The 21,090-nt window shown below is 29.8% G+C and overlaps 2 protein-coding genes across 9 annotated transcripts in view; both read left to right on the forward strand.

Moving 5' to 3' along the window:
• LOC125830650 (40S ribosomal protein S8) overlaps positions 1–16,691 on the forward strand; it is a 173,940-nt gene extending 157,249 nt beyond the window's left edge. The window contains exons 2-6 of the mRNA XM_049509824.1: positions 13,341–13,376; positions 13,499–13,571; positions 15,680–16,010; positions 16,188–16,366; positions 16,460–16,691. Coding sequence (XP_049365781.1) covers positions 13,373–13,376; positions 13,499–13,571; positions 15,680–16,010; positions 16,188–16,366; positions 16,460–16,547 — 675 coding nt within the window. The 5' untranslated portion in view covers positions 13,341–13,372 and the 3' untranslated portion in view covers positions 16,548–16,691. The remainder of the gene's footprint in view (positions 1–13,340; positions 13,377–13,498; positions 13,572–15,679; positions 16,011–16,187; positions 16,367–16,459) is intronic.
• The window catches only part of LOC125830655 (peptidyl-prolyl cis-trans isomerase FKBP15-1-like), a 1,183,135-nt gene that overhangs the window by 97,218 nt on the left and 1,064,827 nt on the right, over positions 1–21,090 (forward strand). The window lies entirely within an intron of this gene.

The following is a 21,090-nucleotide window of genomic DNA, read 5'->3' on the forward strand; positions in this document are numbered from 1 at the left end:
TATGTTATGTTGCTCCTCTTGGTCCTTTGGCCACCAAATATTTGCAGCTGAGGTAGTGATGGAGATATTCGTGATGCTCAGACGCTTCCTCCTTTACAACTCATCCTCAAGATCCATTTTCCCAGTCCATATTCGACCCTAGCCCTCCACTTTTGCCGGTGACTCCTTTTTGTAAGCTGACATAGCATAGGCTAGGTAGCTTAAATTTCTCACATTTATTAAGCCTCGTAAATGGCTAAAGTAGTTGATGAAAATATCATAACTGTGAGACACGAACTTGCTTTGGTAATCTTTCTGCATCATTGCATGTTGTTGTTTATTCTCCGGGCTCTAATTCTTAAATTAGAAATTTGTGCTTTGTCATTGTTTAGCAATTTTCAACATTTTACTAGTAGCAGTAAAAAAATTGTTAGCATTAATTAGGGTAAACTGTTGATCCAATGCTACATTTTCTAGCTTGTCTGCAAGTTGATTTGCCTCTCTAAATGCATGTTTAACTGTAACTTGTGATTGTCTTATTTCTTCAATCTGAACTGCCAACTATCATAGAATCATCCATAATAATCTTTCTTAAACTGAGTGAGTCAGTTTCAAGAATTATATTATGTAAATTAAGATTCCGGCGTCTCCTCAATGTCAATAGGATTACAGTAGCCTCTGCCTCTATATTTGTAGCAATTCTTATACATCGAGCCTCTGCACTAATAAGATCTCCATTTGCATTTCTGATGCAGAAGGCATATGAATGCTCCCCCGAATTTTCCTTACTAGCTCCATCAGTATGGCACATCATCCACCCTTGCTCTGATATTTCCCATCTTATTGTCAACCAATGAATTTCTGATTTGTATTTCAGTAGCTTGACTACTATTTCCTCCTACTCTTTTGGTATCTCAATCCATGTGTATTTCAATATGAAAGCGATGTATGGATACCATTGTTTGTTGTAGTAGATATTCATATCTCACTTCTTTTCCATGTCTTCTATTAGTTCTTCTTTTTCATAACTCCCACATTAACAGAGTAGGGATGACCCTGTATATGTATCTTAATTTAGTTGGGGCTAGTTCATTTCACCACCTTTTTATCAATTGTTGTAGTTAATCTCCTTTCATGCTAATTCCTGCATAAGAAGAAAAAAATCTTCATAGCCTTTGAGCTAATGAGCTATTAGAAATAGGTGGGACATAGTCTCTTGTGCATAACTTTCACAATAGTAGCATCTTCAGTCCAATGAAACCCTCATCTCCCTCAGGTTGTCTTCAGTGACAATCCTTCCTTTCCATACACTCCATTGAAAAAGCTGATTTTGAAAGATATACATTTCAACCAAATGTTGTCCAACCATTCCTGTCGTAGTCTTTTTTCCTCACTAGTTCATATGTAGACTTTACTGAGAAATTACCACTGGTATTAGGCATCACTTTCTCCAGATTCCATGTTAGTGTTGATCTTCTGCACTATGAACTTTGTCATTTCTTCTAATATCATGCCTAGTAGTTTTTCTTTATTTCATTCCCTATTTTTGATGCAGCTTTTAACTTCAATATCTTCCACCTCCCCCTACATCCTCAGTGAAGTATAATGCACCTTGTTTAGTCCAGTTATCAAATAAAAAATTAGAGTTTTCTGATTTGATTTGCCACCATATCTCATGTTTTGTCTCATCCTTTACCTCCACCATTTTTTTCCATACATGTGAGGCCCCTCTGCCCCCCCCCCCCCCTCCGCAATAATTGGGTGTTGCCTTTTACAGTATTTGTGCCATGTAAATATGCTCCATAATGATCCTATTGAGACCCTTAATCTCCACCAAATCTTGCTAAATAGGGCTTTAGTTACTTCATGGAGTGATCTAAAACCCACTCTCCCTTTTATCTTGGGTAAGCACATATCCTCCCACACAATCCAGTGTTTTTCCTTTTCTCCCCTTATTCTGCACCAAAATAACTTGGCAAAAACTTGGTGCATTTGTTCTATGAATCCTCTGGTAGGGTTCCTAGCTGATAGATATACACTGGCATAGACTGCAGAACATGTGCAATTATCACATATCGTCCCACATAGGATAAAAATCTATTTTGCCATCACATGATTTTCTTTGCTACCTTCCTCAGTATATCTTCATAGTGTACCTTGTTCTTCTTCCCATATTAAACATGACATCCTAAGTATGTAAAAAAGAAGGTTCCACTTTCGGGAAGAACATAGAATAGTAGAAGATCCAACATGCAGAACATGACGATCATTATAAATTCACGAATTAGAAATGCTGTAATATACTCTTTTCCATAACCATTTTTTATACATGTGAGTTTTCTCAATCTGATTCCCATTGCTAGAGGTGTTTCTTCATGTAGATAAAAAAAACTCTTCTCCATGTTTATTATTTGATCAGACACCTTTTGAAACCTCCTAAGCATCCACATCATTTTTATAACTGAGTATCTATCTCTAGACCCAAACAAAATTGTATCATCAGCAGCATATGACAAATGATTAATCTCTGGAATCCATATTGGCATTCCATATCCTCTATACCTCTCATCTTCATGTAGTTTGTTCAGCCCTCTTGTAAGCACTTACAACTGCAATGATAAACAAAGTGGGTGATATGGGATCACCTTGTTTTAGTCCTCTCGTTGAAGTGAAAAAACCTTATGATCTTCCATTTACTAGAACCGAGTACCATTTGTTTGAAATGAGCCTCAAAACAATGTCAATAATAACCTCTGAGAATCCAAACTTTCACAACACCTTTTTTAGAAAAATTCAAAACATTCGATCACACGCCTTTTTCATGTTCAGTTTTACCACAACATTATGATACTTGTTCCTTTTCTTACTGTCTCGGATAATTTTTTGGGCTAATAAGACATTCTTTGTGATGCTTCTCTCCTTCACAAATTTCGGTTGGTTCTTGGAGATAATCATTGGAAGCCACCTTGTTATTCTCTCATGAGTAATCTGGATACTATTTTGTTCATGAAAGTGCTCAAACTAATTGGTCTTAGGTCCACAAAGCTTTTAACTTTTTATTTCTTTGGGATAAGTACCAAGTTAGTATGAGTAATGAATCTAGGAAGTTGCTGCCCGCAAAAGAATGTCCTTACTATGTTAGTGACATCATCTTCAAGATTACTCATTTTTTGAAATAGCACAAACATCATAAATTCTATTAGCTTAGTTTCTAAATACGTGTGCTCACATCAATTTAGGAAACTAGCTTCCATACTACTTTTTCTTCATCAGATAAGGAAAAGGCATAGATTCCCCCACCCCCTCCACCTACGAACCTTTCCTGAAAAGTTAGACGTTTAAATTATCAAGACTACTTATTACACACATTTACTACTTAAAATTGAATTTTATTTACCCCCTAAAACTGATGTGGGATAAAAATAAAAGTGTGTGGGTCAGAAAAGCAAAAGATCAAAATTCTCCTTACAACCCACATACCCATCTCTTCTTCTTCACACCCCATCCTCCCTTCTTCTTCACACCCCACCTATTATCCTCTTCTTCTTCATTCTTAATTTTTCATAACAACCTTAAAACACAACTTTTTTTATTCACAATTTGGGCTAATTTTTTTGTAAGATTATTTCAAATAAATTAAAAATACTAATAAAAATTCAATCTTTCTTTTTTACTAACCTTTGAAAATTTGGAACTATGATGTTTAGGCATACGAAGCTAAGAGGAAGGGGGTGGGGGTGGTGGGCATAACACCATCGTGATGTTCATTTACTCCCCATTTTGAATCTTGATTTTCTTCAAAACCCATAAAGATATCTACCTGAATTTTTTAAAGAATTGAACTTTAGTTCAACTGGATTAAAGAATTGAAGGTGATATAGTGACGGTGAAGAACAAAGAATCAACAACGAAGGTGTCTGGACATAATTTTGCAGGTGAAATAAGAGATAAAGTGGGTGTGATTTAGCGATGAAGAAGATATAATTACTAGAAAATTTTAATAATTAATTAGGAATCAAGTATAAATTTAGTTTCCTAATTGTGAAACATTTAATTACTTAAATGTATCAACAAAATCATTTTCATATTTCTACTAATGAATCTAACAAAAACCAATTTTTGGGGTACAACAAGAGTTTGTATTCTCAAATGATACCAGAGGGATTTGCATGTATTATGAAAATTCTGTTTTCTCTACGATTAATATCTTCTTTATCTTCTTTCGAAGGCAAAAAAATTTCAAATCTCATAATTTACGATCAATTCATTCTGCATTTCCTTTTTTAGAGGGCAATTTTTCACATCTAAATTATGTATTAGATATACTAATATCCTACCCCGTTCATTTGGAAATCTTGGTTCAAACTCTTCGCTATTGGGTAAAAAATGCCTCTTCTTTACATTTATTACAATTATTTCTCCACGAATATTGTGATTTGAATAGTCTTATTACTTCAAAGAAGCTCGATTACTCTTTTTCAGAAAAAATAGATCACCAAAATTTCGCGATCCGCACCAAATTTATTTCAATTTCAAGAGCTCGGATCATATCGGTATATCATAAAATAGAGTTAAACAAAAGAAAAGTCAATTAATAATAAAAAAAGATATAAAAAATATGATTTATGGCGCTGATGTGGTAGCGAGTATAATACACCACATATTGTGGAGTGGTGTTACATGTCTCAAGGTGGTATTAAAGGTGTGTAATAAGTCATTGTGATAGTTAAGCGTATAACTGATTTTTTTGGGACAAGTTCATGAGGAAATTTTGCATTTTCCCCGCCAGATAGATATATCTAGCTCACTCAGATACATGTATATAGGATACATGCGACTCAAATTAAATATAATTTGTTCTAAATATATTATATGCAAGACTGATTCACATGTATCTAAGATGCACTCTCACTTTTGATCGCTCGCCTCTCTGCCTATAAAAGTATCTGGTATCAAAATATTGTTGAATCTCTCACTCCCACCCCCCTCTCTCGCTCGCCTCTCTCCCTATGTATTTGTGTTTCAAAATATATTCCGTATCAAAACTACATGTATATCTAGTATCAAATATACATGTATTTAATATAAGAAAAATACACTAATACATTCTTCAGCGTATCGTGCATAGAGAAAAAATAGGAGTGGAAGGTGGGGACAACATAAAGAGAAGGAGAGATCGAGTGATAGGAAGAGAGAAGAAAGAGGGGAGAGAGAGCGAGAGAGAAGGAGAAAGCAAGAGGAAAATTTGAAGTATTGGTGTATCTAACTTGAAGTCTAGTATAATTATTAAATAATGAGATAATTTATAATTATTTCAAATTATAAAGTAAACTAGTATTTATGATAGAAATATTTATAGAGAAAATTCCATAAATAGCAAAGATAAAATAGACATAATAAGACTCTATTGCTATAGTTTCGGTAATTGTCCTATATAACTATAATTTCATTTTGCTATGGAGGAGGCGGTTTGTATATTTTGCTTGCAAATATACAAACAAAGTAAGTATATATATATATTCTGTATTTATACATTTAGAAATTTTTCAGAACTCCGTTTTATATTTCGTTTGTCAATATACAAACATAGTAATTTATTATAATTTTTCATAAATAATATACAAATAGCTAGGGTAAGCATATCCATATTTTGAATTTATATATTCAGGAACCGAATTATACAAATTTTGAATTTATACAATTAGAAAACCGAATAGCAAAATTTCGCGAAACTATAGCCACATAATAAAAATAATCAAAACTATAATTATATTAAATAATTACCCTTATATAGAAGGGAGAGTTGTGAAGGACCAACATGGCTGCAAAGTTGTACCCTTGGTTGCAAGAGTTGTGAAGGACCAACATGGCTGCAAAAGTTGTACCGTTATATAGAAGGGAGAGTTGTGAAGGACCAACATGGCTGCAAAAGTTGTACCCTTGGCTGCAAGAGTTGTGAAGGACCAACATGGCTGCAAAAGTTGTACCGTTGGCTGCAAAAATTGTACCGTGCAATTTCAACAAATACACAAGTAAGGGCATTTTCGTAATTTCAAGGCATAAATTGGTACTTCTTTCATAAGCCACCTGTTATTGCTTAGTGCAGATTTTTTCCAATAGTTAACTCATTCCCACTTTCTCCATTTCATTCTACGTTATTCTTTCTGAAGCTCTTGAAATTGTAGAGAAAATACTATCAAACGTTCTTAATTTCTTTGATTTTTTCTTTATTTTGTCTATTTATTTACAGGAAATTAATAAATTTTGCGCTTTGCCATTGTCGAACACTTTTCAACTATTGCCAAATAGGGGTATTTTTGTCATTCTGGTTTCCGTCTGAAAGTGATAAGCCAGGCAGGGAAATTATTATCACTTCAACTTTTCAAAGGCTGCATTGCGTATGTGTCTTTCTCTCTATGCATTCATCAAACACCTACTCTTCTTCAATTGACCTATAATTTTTAAGGCTTTGGGGTCATCCCCATTTTCCCCCTTGTGCTATACTTTTTGTTTCTGCTTTTGCTTGTGTCTTGCTTCCTTTTTTTTTAATATATATATATATACTAGATACAGGATCCGCGTTAGCACGGACTTAATATATGTTACTTTTTCTGTCGATTTTTATTGTCATGTTATATTTTTCAAAAATCAATTTGATTAATTTTTAAAGTTAAATTAGATTACATTAATTCGATATTTTAAAAAAATAGATACTCAAGAACTATATGAAAAGTACTATAAATTCTATTTTTTTGCATATCAATATGATAAAAAATACATCGTAAAATATTAGTCAAAGTTATTATCGTTTGACTCTAAAAAATTAAACTATGACAATTAAAAGTCAAGGGAGACAATATTTTTTTGTTTCAATTTATATGACATAAATAGAATTTGGAAAGTCAGTTGAATTTAAATATGATACTTAGATATTTTAAGTCATTAACTATTGTAATTTATATTACTTATTTTACGTAAGTTTTAAATAATACTACTATGTTACTCTCTCTATTCCATTTATGTAAGTTATAATACTACTATGCTACTCTCTTTATTCCATTTATGTAGCACGTATAGAATTTTGATAGTCAACTAAATTTTTACATGCCTTTTAACTTTTTAATTATTAATTATCGCTGTATCCTAATTAACCGAATGTTTCCAAAAAAAAAAAAATTCCACAAGCAGGTTATTAATGCAATATTTAATTAGCAATTATAATTATCGATATAACTACAGTAAGTGTAAATTTGGCCCCACAAGTCAAAAGAGATAGTCTCAAATAGGAAGCAATCACACGTGTATGGAGTACAATGCAAGTGGGCCCACATATTCAGTAAAATTGTCTACAAGCATTCAAAAGATAGACTGTAAATAATTGAAAATAATATGACTTTTTTGTCCAAAAAAGAAACGCTACATCCATGTAAAGTTGAAGTACAAAAAAGTTGAAACGATAAAAATTTGTGAAATACCAAAATAACCCTTGGTCGGTAAGCTGGCAACACACCCGAGAGGTGCTTGTCAAGCCGCTTGTATTACTCCTATATTATTACTTTACTTTACTCCTATATAGAAGTGGGAGTTAATAGGACTAACAAAGCAATACAATTTGTACAATAAACTAAGAAATGTGTACTTTATTCTTTACTCCTATTTAGAAATGAGAGTTTGGAAGACCAACATTGCACTAATAGAAGTGGGAGTTAATAGGACTAACAAAGCAATACAATTTGTACAATAAACTAAGAAATGTGTACTTTACTCTTTACTCCTATTTAGAAATGAGAATTTGGAGGACCAACATTGCACTAAAGAGTTGGACTAAAAGCTTTAGAAATTGTACATTGAGGCCCACCAAAAAGATGAACTAAAGTAACTTCATCTACTTCTACTTTTTCTACACATTGGAATGTGTACTGCTTTCTGTACATGTGTTTTTTTGACAATTTTGATTATATTTTTTTTAAAAAAATTATTGCCTCGATTTTTATTTTTATTTTTAACATTTATTTTTAATTTTAAAAGATTGGAAATTTTATGTTAAAAATATAAATAATAGAAAAAATGATTTATTTAACTTTTATCATCATCAATACTACTAATTTATTTGACGTTTTTTCTTAATCTTCATCTCATCATTAATGTTATTTATATAATTTTCTTAAATCACTTATTTTTTCTTTTTTAACTCTTTTATATATATAAAAGTTGGATATGTAAATGATGATGTGACATTTCTTAGAAACTAAGATTACTATTTATCTAATTTCTTCAAATTTTTTAAAAAAATTGAAGATATCATACGCAAATTTATGGTCAAATTTAAACTATTTGATTCTCGAGAAATAAAAAGTGTCAAATAAAATGGGACAGACGAAGGATAACTCTCAATTAAATTTATTTCACTTTTTATTTTCCATTTTTAACATAATTTTTCAAGTTGGATTTCTAGGAATTCTATAGTAGACCCATTTAAATTTTACTTTTTTGTTTTAAATTAGAGAACTTGTCCGCACTTCGCGCGATCATTTAAATTAAATATTTTTGATTAATTTTATCTTTACTCTGTTGTTTAATCGTAATAATATTATTTGTTTTAATAATATAAAGATTGTGAAAAAAATAAAGCTTCACAAATTTTACATCTATTAAATGAGGAAGAATATATTTTTTTATCAAATAAGTTAAAATATATTTGCTAATAACAAATTCTTCCATTGCATGAAGTTGATCCTTTAATATATAATATATATTCCGGTGTATCATTCTCCTTAAATGTCTAAGAAATATCTCATAATGTCAAATAACACTGTAATACTCCCTCTGTCCCTAATTACTTGTCCACTTTTAAATTGACACATTTATTAAGAAATCAATTAATGACATAGTGAGTTTATCATTTTACCCCTATTAATTATGAAGTAGATGAAAAGTTCTGCAATTTTCAAAGTAATTAGTCATTTAATTGAGGGTATAATAGGTAAAAAAAATGTTCTTTCTTGATTTGTCAAAATGGACAAGTAATTAGAGACAACTATAAAAGGAAAAGTGAACAAGTAATTAGGGACAGAGGGAGTACTAAACAAATGCATTAGCAAATGAAATTATATTACAAATATATTGAATAATGACGTAATGATACCTTAATAGAATTTTCTATCCATTTAAAAAAAAAAAAGCTTTAACCCTTTCAATTTCGTTATATCTTCTTATTTAGTAGAAGAATCATCATTTATTATATTCTACTCCACTCCACCTTAATTTGTACCATCAGAGTTTTAAGAATAAACATTAAATTTTAAATCGAAATAAAAAATCATTGAAAAATGATAGAAAAAATAATAATAGTATATGAAAATTAAAATAAGGTGCAAGAAAAGCCTTTTCACGATAGTTTTTTGAAATATATTGATAACAATTAAAATGAAGTTGTTATTTTATCTTTAAAATTAAGTTTGATTGAATTGAATTAGTACAATGAGAGAAAATATTAAACTAATAACTTTTTTATGTTATTAAATGCATTTTCTTTTTAATTGAGTAGTAGATTAAAAGTTTCGAAATAGGATATTAAAATAATATCTTACTCTCTCCTTAATTATTATGGTATTGCAAACATTTATTTTCCTTAAATGGTGATTCATTTTCCATTTACAGTTATAACCAATTATTTTCTAATGTATTGAATGTGGTTATGGGATATTGAAATAATATCTTTATCTTTCCTTATCATAATAAAATTATAATTTAACATTTATTTTTCTGAAATGATAATTTTGTTTTAATTCCTAGAACATATTGTTTACTATATTGAATGTAATTATAATAAAACATATTGTATTTAGTATGACAATAGAACTCAAAAATTTGAGAAATTAGATAAATAGTAATCTTAGCTTCTAAGAAATGTCACATCATCATTTACATATCCAACTTTATATATATAAAAGAGTTAAAAAAGAAAAAATAAGTGATTTAAGAAAATTATAGAAATAACATTAATGATGAGATGAAGATTAAGAAAAAACGTCAAATAAATTAGTAGTATTGATGATGATAAAAGTTAAATAAATCATTTTTTCTATTATTAAAATTTTTAACATAAAATTTCCAATATTAAAATTAAAAATAAATGTTAAAAAAAAAATCGAGGCAATAATTATTTTAAAGAAAAATATAACCAAAATTGTCAGAAAAAATTGATAAAAATAAATAAGTATCTATTACTAAGAATGGTGTCACTACATTTTCTATTTTAACTTTATTGTTACATATGGATAGAAACTTTTAGAAGAAGAAATGATCCAAAAATTAAAAATAATGATTCCTTAAATGGTGATTCCTTTTCCATTTACAGCTTTTTAATTAATTTTTAATGTATTATATATGATTATGGATATTGGAATAATAATTTTATCTTTTCTTAATCATAATTAATTATATTTTAAACTTTGTTTTTGTGAAATGATAATTTTCTTTTCATTCGTACAACATATTGATTAATATATTAAATGTAATTATAATAAAACATGTTGTATTTAGTATGACAAAAGAATTCAAAAATTTTAAAAATTAAATAAATAGAACGTCTAAGAAATGTCACACACACACACACACACACACACACACACACACATATATATATATATATATATCTAAGAAAATGATATAAATTACAATAATGATGAAATGAAGATTAAGAAAAGAAGTAAAACAAATTAATAATAATATTGATGATGATAGGAGTTAAATAAATCATTTTGTAAATTTTCAATATAAATTTTTCAGTCTTTTAAAATTAGAAAATGCTATAAAAATAAAACTAAAACTAAAACTAAAAATCGAGGCAACAATTATTTTAAGGAAAAAATAAAAAAAAATGTCAGAAACATTGATAAGAATAAATAAGTATCTATTGCTAAGAAGGTGTCACCCCACATTTTCTATTTTAGCTTTATTATTACATATAGATAGAAACTTTAAGATGAAGAATGATCCAAAAATTTTAAAAATAACAAATCAATTATGTAAAAATACATGTGTAATTCTTATAAAGTTATAATAACTAATTTCTTCAAATAAATAATTAAATGAAAGAAAAAAAAGTAATTAAGAAAATAATATAAATAACACTAATTATGAGATTAATAGCATTGATGAGGAAAGAAACTAAATATGATCATCTTTTAAAATTCTTTTTTAGAAAATATATATAAACTTTAATTAAAGATAAATAAGAAAAAAATATTTAATTAAAGATACAAAAAATAAAGACAAAATAAAAGAAGAAAGAAATTAGAAGAATAACGAGGTTGAAAGAAATAATATCTAATTTTCTCTCTTCTCAAATGACAAAATAAATTTTTGCTTATTCTCCTCCTAATTTGATACGAATTCCATAAATAGAATGATTTTTTCTTCAAATAATTTTTCTTACCCTTTGAAACACTAATTAGCCTTCTTATAAATTTCTCAACCACAATGAATTTTCTCTCCTTGTAGGAGGAATAAATATTTTTTCAAAAAGTCTTTTATTTTGAAAAGAATTTTTTCTTACATAATCTCTTTCTTTACATCAATGTCTTCACAAGAATCATGAGATATTCTCTCCTTCTCTTTTGTTAAAAAAGTCACGTGACCTAGAAATTTGATGGACATCTTAGCGACAGAAGTTGATACCATATATTGATCATCATCGTCAGAAGAAAAAGAAGAGCCAAAGTGAAGAAATTTGTTCTTATTTGTTACAAATGCTCAACTATTTTTTTTTATTTTATAGGCTAAATAATTATAAACAGTTATAAAAAATGAATAGTTTTTATCTTTTCATCTTTCATTTTCATTTACTTAAATCTATATTAGTGTAATGGATGTTATAAAGGGAATAATTAATCTAGTATGACATAAATACTTTTTTTTTAAATACAAATAAAAAATACAAAACAAAGATAAAATGTCAAAAAAAGATGAATAGAAATACTGGTCATAGAGAGATGCCACATCAAATTGTCTATATTCAGCTTTATATATACATATATAGGTTCATGCCCTTAGATGTTATTTTATTACTTTAGCTGGCATCGACATTTTTGTAAATCTGATATCTACTTTGGAACAATTTATAATGTGGCATTAGCTCACAATTGAGATCATAAATTTAAAAATAATAAAATTTAATTTATTATAATACTAATATCAATATCATAAAGATATATATATATAAAGAGTATTATAAATTGTAATAATTAACCGCTTTAATTTTTTTAAATCATATAACTAATTTGATTTACACTCCAAAATTCATAGGTGTCACATAATTTACACATTAATTCTTCATTACTTAATATATGTAATTATATCAATGACATATAAATTGAAATAAAAAAGTTACATATTTTATTTGAAAATCATGTAATAGTACTATAAGGTATAATAATTAACAACTTAACATATTTTAAAATTTTAGTTGACTCTCCAAATTCCATATGTCTTATGTAATTGAGACAGAGAAAAACATATATTGGTTTAAAATTAATAAAAATATTATAAATTATAATAATTAACAACTTAAAATTTATAAAAAAATTCCTTTAAAAAAATTTAGTTGGCTCTCTAAATTCAATCGGTATTACAATAATTAAAACATAGAAATTAACATAGATTGGACTCCTGCTGACATTTATGTTTCCTTTTTTAAAATTTTTTCTTTTACACTTTATATAAATAAATTTTTTATGTAAAAAGTATTATAAATCATAATAATTAATAGCTTAAAATATTTGAAAACATATAAAAAGTTTTTGTTAACTTTCAAAATTTCATCTATACCACATAAATTGGGAGAAATATAGATATATAGATATTTTAAGTTGGTAATTATTGTGAGTTATAGTATGTTTTATGTAATTTTCATATATATTACTCGCTTTGCCCAGATTTATGTGATACAAATGAAATTTCAAAAGTCAATTAATTTTTTATAAGTTTTTTTTTATATTAACTTGTTAATTATTGTGATTTATAATATATTTACGTAAAACATACTAAAAAATTGATTAACTTCAAATTTCATATGTACCACATAAATTAAAACAGAAATGGTAACATAAATTGGGCCCCGTGCTGGCACGGGGTCCCATATCTAGTATACTCTAGATGTAGTGCCTATAGTTTCCCATATTTATATGGTTAGATAATTCCATTTTTCTTTTGAAAGTTGGGCCAAACGAACGGACTATTATGGCAAGGCAACGAATGAGAATGAATGTAAGGCCCAAGATTGGAAGGCAGCAGCCATAGTAAAAGTAGGGTTTTGGTGTGGTTCTCGCTCCCTACAAAGTGAAAGAGAAGTGCTGTAGTCTGCCTCTTCGCGGCTAAGCTTTCAGCAACCATGGGTATGCATATCAAAGTTCTCCATTTTCTCTCTCTCCCCTTCTCTTTAGATTCATTTTATCTTCTCTTTGTCTAGTTTTATTAATTAGTATGCCATTTTTTTTTTGTATAAAATGGATATAAGGTATCTCACGAGACTCTATGCACAAGAGGCGTGCCACTGGTGGCAAGAAGAAAGCGTGGAGGAAGAAGCGAAAGTAAGTCATAGTCTTTGTCTGTTGTGTTTCCTGTCTCCATTCTATGTCTCTCTCTGTCTGCTTATTTTATTTAGCAATTTTCAGTTGTCAGCCACTTCTGCTACTGAAATGGATCCTAAAATAATTGTTGATTAGTTTATATGTTAGGTTGTAGGTTAGAATTGGTTTTCACCAGTAACTTTATATTCATGGATTCATGATTTGACCTGAGAATGAGTTGATGATTTCAAACAGCCATTTGAAGCCTATAACTTGAATGGATTATAACTTGGCTTTTTTTTCCTAATTAAGAAGTGTCTTTCCTACGAGACTCGTAAATTTTATACGAGAATATCCCCTATTGCTGTGCTCTTTTATTTCATCTGTAAGAACAAGGAAATTTTAATTATCGTAATAGTAGCTGAAACCAGGGGCGGACCTACATGGAGTCTAGGGTTCATTCGAACAATTTTTTGATTCACATGTATGTACTTACTGATGAACCCCTCAGCATAAGCCAAGGGCTTGGTTCAGTGGTAATGGGGGTTCAAGATTTCATAGAAATGTACGCAGCTTTGCAGGTTCGAGCTGGGTAACAATGTTTTGTTTTCCAGATTTTCATTTTAATTTCTAAATAAATGAAACATCCGTATAGACATTTTACTGGGTATTAGAAAATAAATTTCTTTTCTACTTTTATAAAATTAAGTAAAGCTTATAACTGTTTTAAGTTTTCATAATTATAATTTAAAAAATACATTTTCTCACACTCATCTTAAGTCAAAGGTTTAATTTATATTTAATTAAGGAACAATATAATTACAAGTGAGATTAACTAAATAGGATTGGATTCGGAAGTATTCCTAATTTCAAAAAATTGAGTGATGTATATATGCAACTTTGACGGAGACAAGACCCATAATTAACACTAAAAAAAATGCACTCTCTCGCACTCATTTTAATATTATGTCAAACACATACTTCCTCGGTTTTATTGTTCGTGTTGCGGTGGAGTTGAATTTTATTTAGTTGCTTATATCTGATCCGACCCGTCCATATATGACCCGCCCGACCTGCTTATTTGTGAATACTATTACCGAGCTTACTTATCCTTTTGAACCCCTCGATACGCCTCTGGCTGAATTATTCATTAAGAATTGATAGTAAACTTGTCGAGGTCCACAGTGATTTCTTTATAGCTTTTCCAACCTAGGAATCCAGTGCTCTACCTTTTCATGGTGGAACTAACTAGCCTTTGCATTATAAATCTGCTAATCTGTGTATCAGTTGTGGTACTAGATTCTATTTTATTTATAGGAGAAATAATTATGTATTTGCAAAAGAGAACCTAATAAGAGAATCCAAATAGCAAAAATGATTTAATCAACTGTAACGGGAGGACTTAACTTTCTGTAAATCTTAATGATTTGATAGACTATAAGTAGGCATTGTTAGCTGACCTTCAGGTCGGGCTGGGGCTCTGCGCTCTTTCTTTCTGCGTGGGACGATACCTGGCCATACATTTCAAATATTTTTTTTACTTTATATGGAATTTATGAAGTTGGAATTGAAGAGGGAGTTGTGTTTGATTATACTTTTTACAAAGTAGAGAATTGAGCACTTTATTTGGAATTTATGATGATGGAGTTCGAAAACTGGTTTGGAACACTTATCCAATTTAGAATATAACTTCAAGTTGGGTTTGTAAATTTTATAACCAAACACTGTTTTTGAAATAAAGTTAAAATGTTCCGGAAAAAGTGGATAAATCTCATGGCCAAACGGCTATATGTCCAGAAAAACTACAAATCAACTTTACAAAAAAGGCTACAAATCATACTACAATTGATTTATTCTAGGATATTTCAATTAATTTGATCTAGTGAAATGGAAGTAAATCAGTTCCTACAGATAATCTGTATAATGTAGCTTGAGTAAAACAAGTTGCAGAAGATGAACATATAGTCTGTTGGAAAATGATGGTTGGATAAGTCGTCTTCCTGTAACCTGCAGAACGATGTGTTAAACCAAGCTTTTATCATTTGAATATTATATGGATAAACTATAATGTAAAACACTGTATTTTGGCTGCATTCTCTGAATCTAATCATTTCCTGAATTCTTTGAAGGTATGAACTTGGCCGCCAGCCTGCTAATACAAAGCTCTCAAATAACAAGACAGTCAGACGAATTCGTGTGCGTGGTGGTAATGTAAAGTGGAGGGCACTGAGATTGGATACAGGAAATTACTCATGGGGTAGTGAGGCAGTCACACGTAAAACTCGTATCCTTGATGTGGTTTATAATGCCTCAAACAATGAACTTGTTCGTACACAAACACTGGTCAAGAGTGCAATTATTCAAGTTGATGCTGCACCATTTAAACAATGGTACCTCCAGCATTATGGTGCTGACATTGGTAGGAAGAAGAAGGGGCCCGCTAAGAAGGAAACTACGGAGGTACTCGAAACACATACCATTCATCTTAATTAGTAATTGTTTGAGTTGATTATTTGTGATGACTACGAATTATCAACTCTGATGACACTGTCTCAGTGTCTACATGCCAAATGATTTGCAAGTGCTGAATGAATTCTTCCAATATATTCTGATACTTCTTATTCTTGGCTGATACAGGAAGGAGAAGGTGCTACTGCTGCCGCCGAGGAAACTAAGAAGAGCAACCATGTTCAGAGGAAAATTGAGAATCGTCAAAAGGACCGTACACTTGATCCTCACCTTGAAGAGCAATTTGGTGGTGGTAGGCTTTTGGCCTGCATCTCTTCCCGCCCTGGTCAATGTGGCAGATGTGATGGGTAAGCTTTTATGCTCAATACTTTGCTTCGTGCTTCATAAGAATAATGTTCAATATTTTGATTTTCCGTTATGCTTTAATTGAAAACTGATAGGTACATTTTGGAGGGAAAAGAGCTTGAGTTCTACATGAAGAAACTACAGAAGAAGAAAGGCAAGAGTGGAGCTGGTGCTGCTGCTTAACTGGTGCTACCAGAATCTTCAGACTAGTTTCATATTGTTGTAATTCCAATTTTGGGGATATGTGATTCTGTATGCAGTACCTTTTATTTTCTTTCTTGTACTCTTACCAAAGACTACTTTTCTTTATCATTATCAGTTTTTCCATGGTCTGTCCCAGTTTCTCTTGAAGGATTTTTGGATTAAGTGGGAATGAGATTCATGATCAGTTTTGTCTGATAAGAGTGGTTCACGCATTTTTATTTAATAGAGCAATGATTAAATGTGGTCAGAAGGAGAGTGTTTTTTTGATTTAGCACCAAAGCTGCAGAGACATAATGATGCTCTAACATGAGGTGGATGATCAATAACTATTCCTAACATCTAGGATAATACAAAGGCATAATACATAATCAACCTCTTTATACTTGCAAGAATGTTTCTTCAAACACTAATTATGTTATGTTTAAATACAACATTTCAATTTCTAATGAGGTGTTCCAATTAGAAATTTTTAGTTCAAATTATTGTTTTTAAGTATGTTTTCACCTGTCTATCATGCAGTTCAGTTAAACTTTAGACACTTTCTGGTTGAGGTTAATGTGTATTTGGTTAATTTAATTATCTAATAGGCGAATGAAAATATGATCAATGGTTGAAATTTTAATTGAAAGTGTATAATTGAAATATTTCATTAGGAGTTGAGGTGTATCAATTTGTACCCCATGTGATTTATATTACTTAATCGTTGTTGACTTGACACTCTTTAAGAAAATGGTAGCATGAATAGAAAAAAAAAACTCTAGAAAAATAAAATATTTATTTTTAATATAGAGTCTAGCTGACCAAGTAAAAAACGGAGAGTACGACAGTACGTACATAGACGAGCATAAAGAAAGACCAGAAGACAATAAGGGGCCGTTTGGTAGAAAAAAAATAATGCATGGATTAGTAATGCAGGGATTAATAGTGCTGGGATTAGTAATGCAGGGTATATTTTTTTATCAAGTGTTTGGTTCATTGCTTTTGACCTCATCTTGTGTTTGGATTAAAACTCTACAAAAAGATTCTTTCCAATTATACCCTTGCATTATTATGAGATTTTCTATTTTATGTAATCGATCAAAGTATATAATTGTCGGGACAATATTATTTTTTATGACCTTCTAACTAGCTAGGAGAAACAATTTTATTGTCATGTTTGCTATTTTCTCACTTGAATTATTCGAGGGTAAACAATTATTATCTTAATAAATTAATCACTTAAAAAACGTTAATTTTCAATTTAGAATAGATAGACCATCTACTTTAAAACCAAAAAGACGGTAAACAATAGTGAAATCGAATAAATCATCTACATTTACACATAAAGTTTACAAGTTGTAGTTTTAATATGTATGCAATTTATAAATTGTTCAAAATACAAATAATTAAAAACCACATAGAAATCAATAAATAATATATTAAATTAAGATCACAAACGTCATGTGGTGATATATTTGCCGCCTTTTCAATTAGTAAATGTTAAAGAACTCACATGTTAAATATTGTATTGATATGTATTGCATTTATTTATGAGAAAATACATAATTACTCCATTAAAGTAAGACCTGTTTTTTAAGAAGACACTTCAACTTTGCGGGGGTCCTAGTACCCCCCTTAAACAATTTTAAAGTGTTGTAAATATCCCATTATTCAGCCACCCTCAATTGCAAGAAAGGAAGTGCAATCACGCACCAATTACTATCTGCCACGTGTTAAATTTTAATTTTTAATCTTTATTTTCATTATTGTTTTTTTTCTTATTTTATTTACTTCATTTCCTCTTTCTTTTTTCTTTTTTCTCTTTCTTTTTCTTTCTTTATTACCCTCCTTTGCTCTTCTTCGACCCTTCTAGCTACCACACCAGAATTCCTCGACGTAGCCGCCATCTTCCTCAATCCTCATGAGTAGTCTTCATCATGTCACTATTATAATACCATCTCCACCGTTAATATCATCAAATCATTGTTAAATCAAAATAAAATTACTTACAAATTATAAATTGAAAATCAATAATCACCTCCAATCTACCATCCCCTTTTCAAAATTACAACAATTATGCAGCGGAACTCCATTATGATGAAGGTAATGAAATTCTATAATACTCTCAAATCGAAGAAATTTCTTTATTTATATGCTAAAGAACTACATAACATTTTTTTTTTTAAAGAACAATGTTATCAAGGAGGTTTACAATTATTATTATTTCGAAAAAAACAAGGGACAAAAGGAGAAAAAAGAACAAAGAGAAACAAGAAGACAATGAAAAAATGAGTAAAGTAAATGGGTCTTCTAAGTTGAAGAAGATAAAGAATATGTAGTTGGTTCTTTTGAAATTTGGGGAAGAAGATAACAAAAATAAAGAATTGAGAAAGTACAATAAAATAAATAAAAGAAAAGAAAAAAACAATATTTCTAATTAAATAAATTCTTAAATAAATATTTATTTACTTTTTGGTTCAGCTCACTCTCTATGAGAGACTGAACTACAATGGGACAATAAAGTCATTCTAAATAAAAATAAGGGGGTAATAGGACCCCTACAAAGTTTAAGTGTCTTTTTAAAAAACAGATCGTACTTTAATGAGATAATTATGTATTTTCTCTTTATTTATTAACAAACAGCTCTCTCTAAATAATAAAATTTGTAAGCTAATTTATTTAAATAAATTTTCTAGTACATATAAAACATAAAATCAAGAAAATAAATAAAATGATTAAATTGATTTGAGGGATATTATTTTCTTTACATAGATAATTCCATAGTATTAAATCCAATGTATTACTAATACCACCAAATGAAAGGTATTAATAATACACCATATAATACCATGTAGGGTGTATAACTACTCCATGGATTAGTTATACTTAGGCCCAAAAATTCTACCAAACATAGTACTAAATAATACCATACATAATACATGGACTATTTTCCTAACACCTCCTACCAAACGACCCCTAATGTTAACACTATCACTCATCTGTTTTCGTTTGGTTCGCCTTTTACACATTTCTTAAGAGACTATTACTAGTAATAAAAAAAGAGGTTTTACTATTATAACCATGTTTATATCTTTCTCTTTTATACTTGCTTTAGTCCCCCCCCCCCCCCCCCCCCCCAAAAAAAATAATAATTAAAATAAGAGGAACTTTCACATATAGCCACTAAAAAATAGCCTAATTACTCTCCATGGCTATAGTTTAATAATTACAATTCAAAACTGCATATCATAGGGAGGAGAGAGGCGAGCGAGACTGGGAGAAAGAGGAGAGAGGTGAGCGAGAGAGGGCAAAGAGTGGGAGAGAGGTGGATCGTATATGAATATCGGTTAGATAATTGTATATAAATATATATGTATTTGTATATATGGCAATCGAGATTAGGAGACGGAGGAAAGAGGCGAGCGAGATTGGGAGAGGAAGGAGAGAGGCAAGCGAAAAAGGGCAGAAAGTGGGAGAGAAGTGAATTGTATATGTATATCGGTTAGATAGTTGTATATTATACATATGCATTTGTATATATGGCAAGCGAGATTGGAGAGGGAGGAGAGAGGAGAGAGAGATTGGGAGAGGGAGGAGAGAGGTGACCGAGAGAGGGCAGAGATGTGAATTGTATATGTATATCAGTTAGATAATTGTATATTGTACATATGTATTTGTATATTCTGGCGAATTATACATATACAAACGTGACTAATTATACAAACTCGAAGTCAACCCACATAATTAATGTATAATATTAGTCGCGAGTGGTAATTATAGCAAACTATAGCTATGATGAGCAATTAAGTAGTATAAGTTTGCTTAACCATGTAATTTTCCCTTAAAATAATAGCAAATATAAAGTATAGTTTCCGAAATTACCTTTATTTTTAGATGTTTTTTTTGGGAATTAAGTAATATAAAAAAACACTAATTTTTAATGTTAAAGATATGGTTAGAAACGATGGTAAACGTTAATCTTAAATTTTCGAAGTGGTAACTATTGTGAGACAATTTTCTTTTTTAGCTAATTTGACCGTTAAAATGTGGGTTATTGGGTTAACGTGTTTTTAATGGTTTTATAATTTTTTTTATTGAGTTATCGATTTGGTGATTTTTAATATTGGGTTATTGGGTAAACTGATAACCCATTAAGACTAGTAATTTACTACTTTTACTTGTACATAAATATTATATATTAATTTCAATACTTTACTGTCTTTGTCCTTTAGCCTTCAATTCACACATCGCAGTGAGTTTGAGTTCACAACTTCACATTATACAAAACATTAAAATCTAAAGTAAGAACCCTATTCCTCTTAATTTCTCTTTGTGTTACACTTGTATAGTTCTTTTCATGCTTGTTATTATTGTTTTTATTTTATCAGCATTTATAAAGTTACATTATTGTGTTTGTAACACCCCGACTTTTCAAAACATCTAAATTAACTCGTATCTTCGTGGAAAGACAAAGAAGATGAATGATAAATTAAGAATGATGTGGTATGTCATATTTTAAGTGTTCAAGGGTTGTATCTATTTG

Source organism: Solanum verrucosum, unplaced genomic scaffold (genome assembly GCF_900185275.1).
Source record: "Solanum verrucosum unplaced genomic scaffold, falcon-dt-bn FXZP01000297.1, whole genome shotgun sequence".
Lineage (NCBI taxonomy): Eukaryota > Viridiplantae > Streptophyta > Magnoliopsida > Solanales > Solanaceae > Solanum > Solanum verrucosum.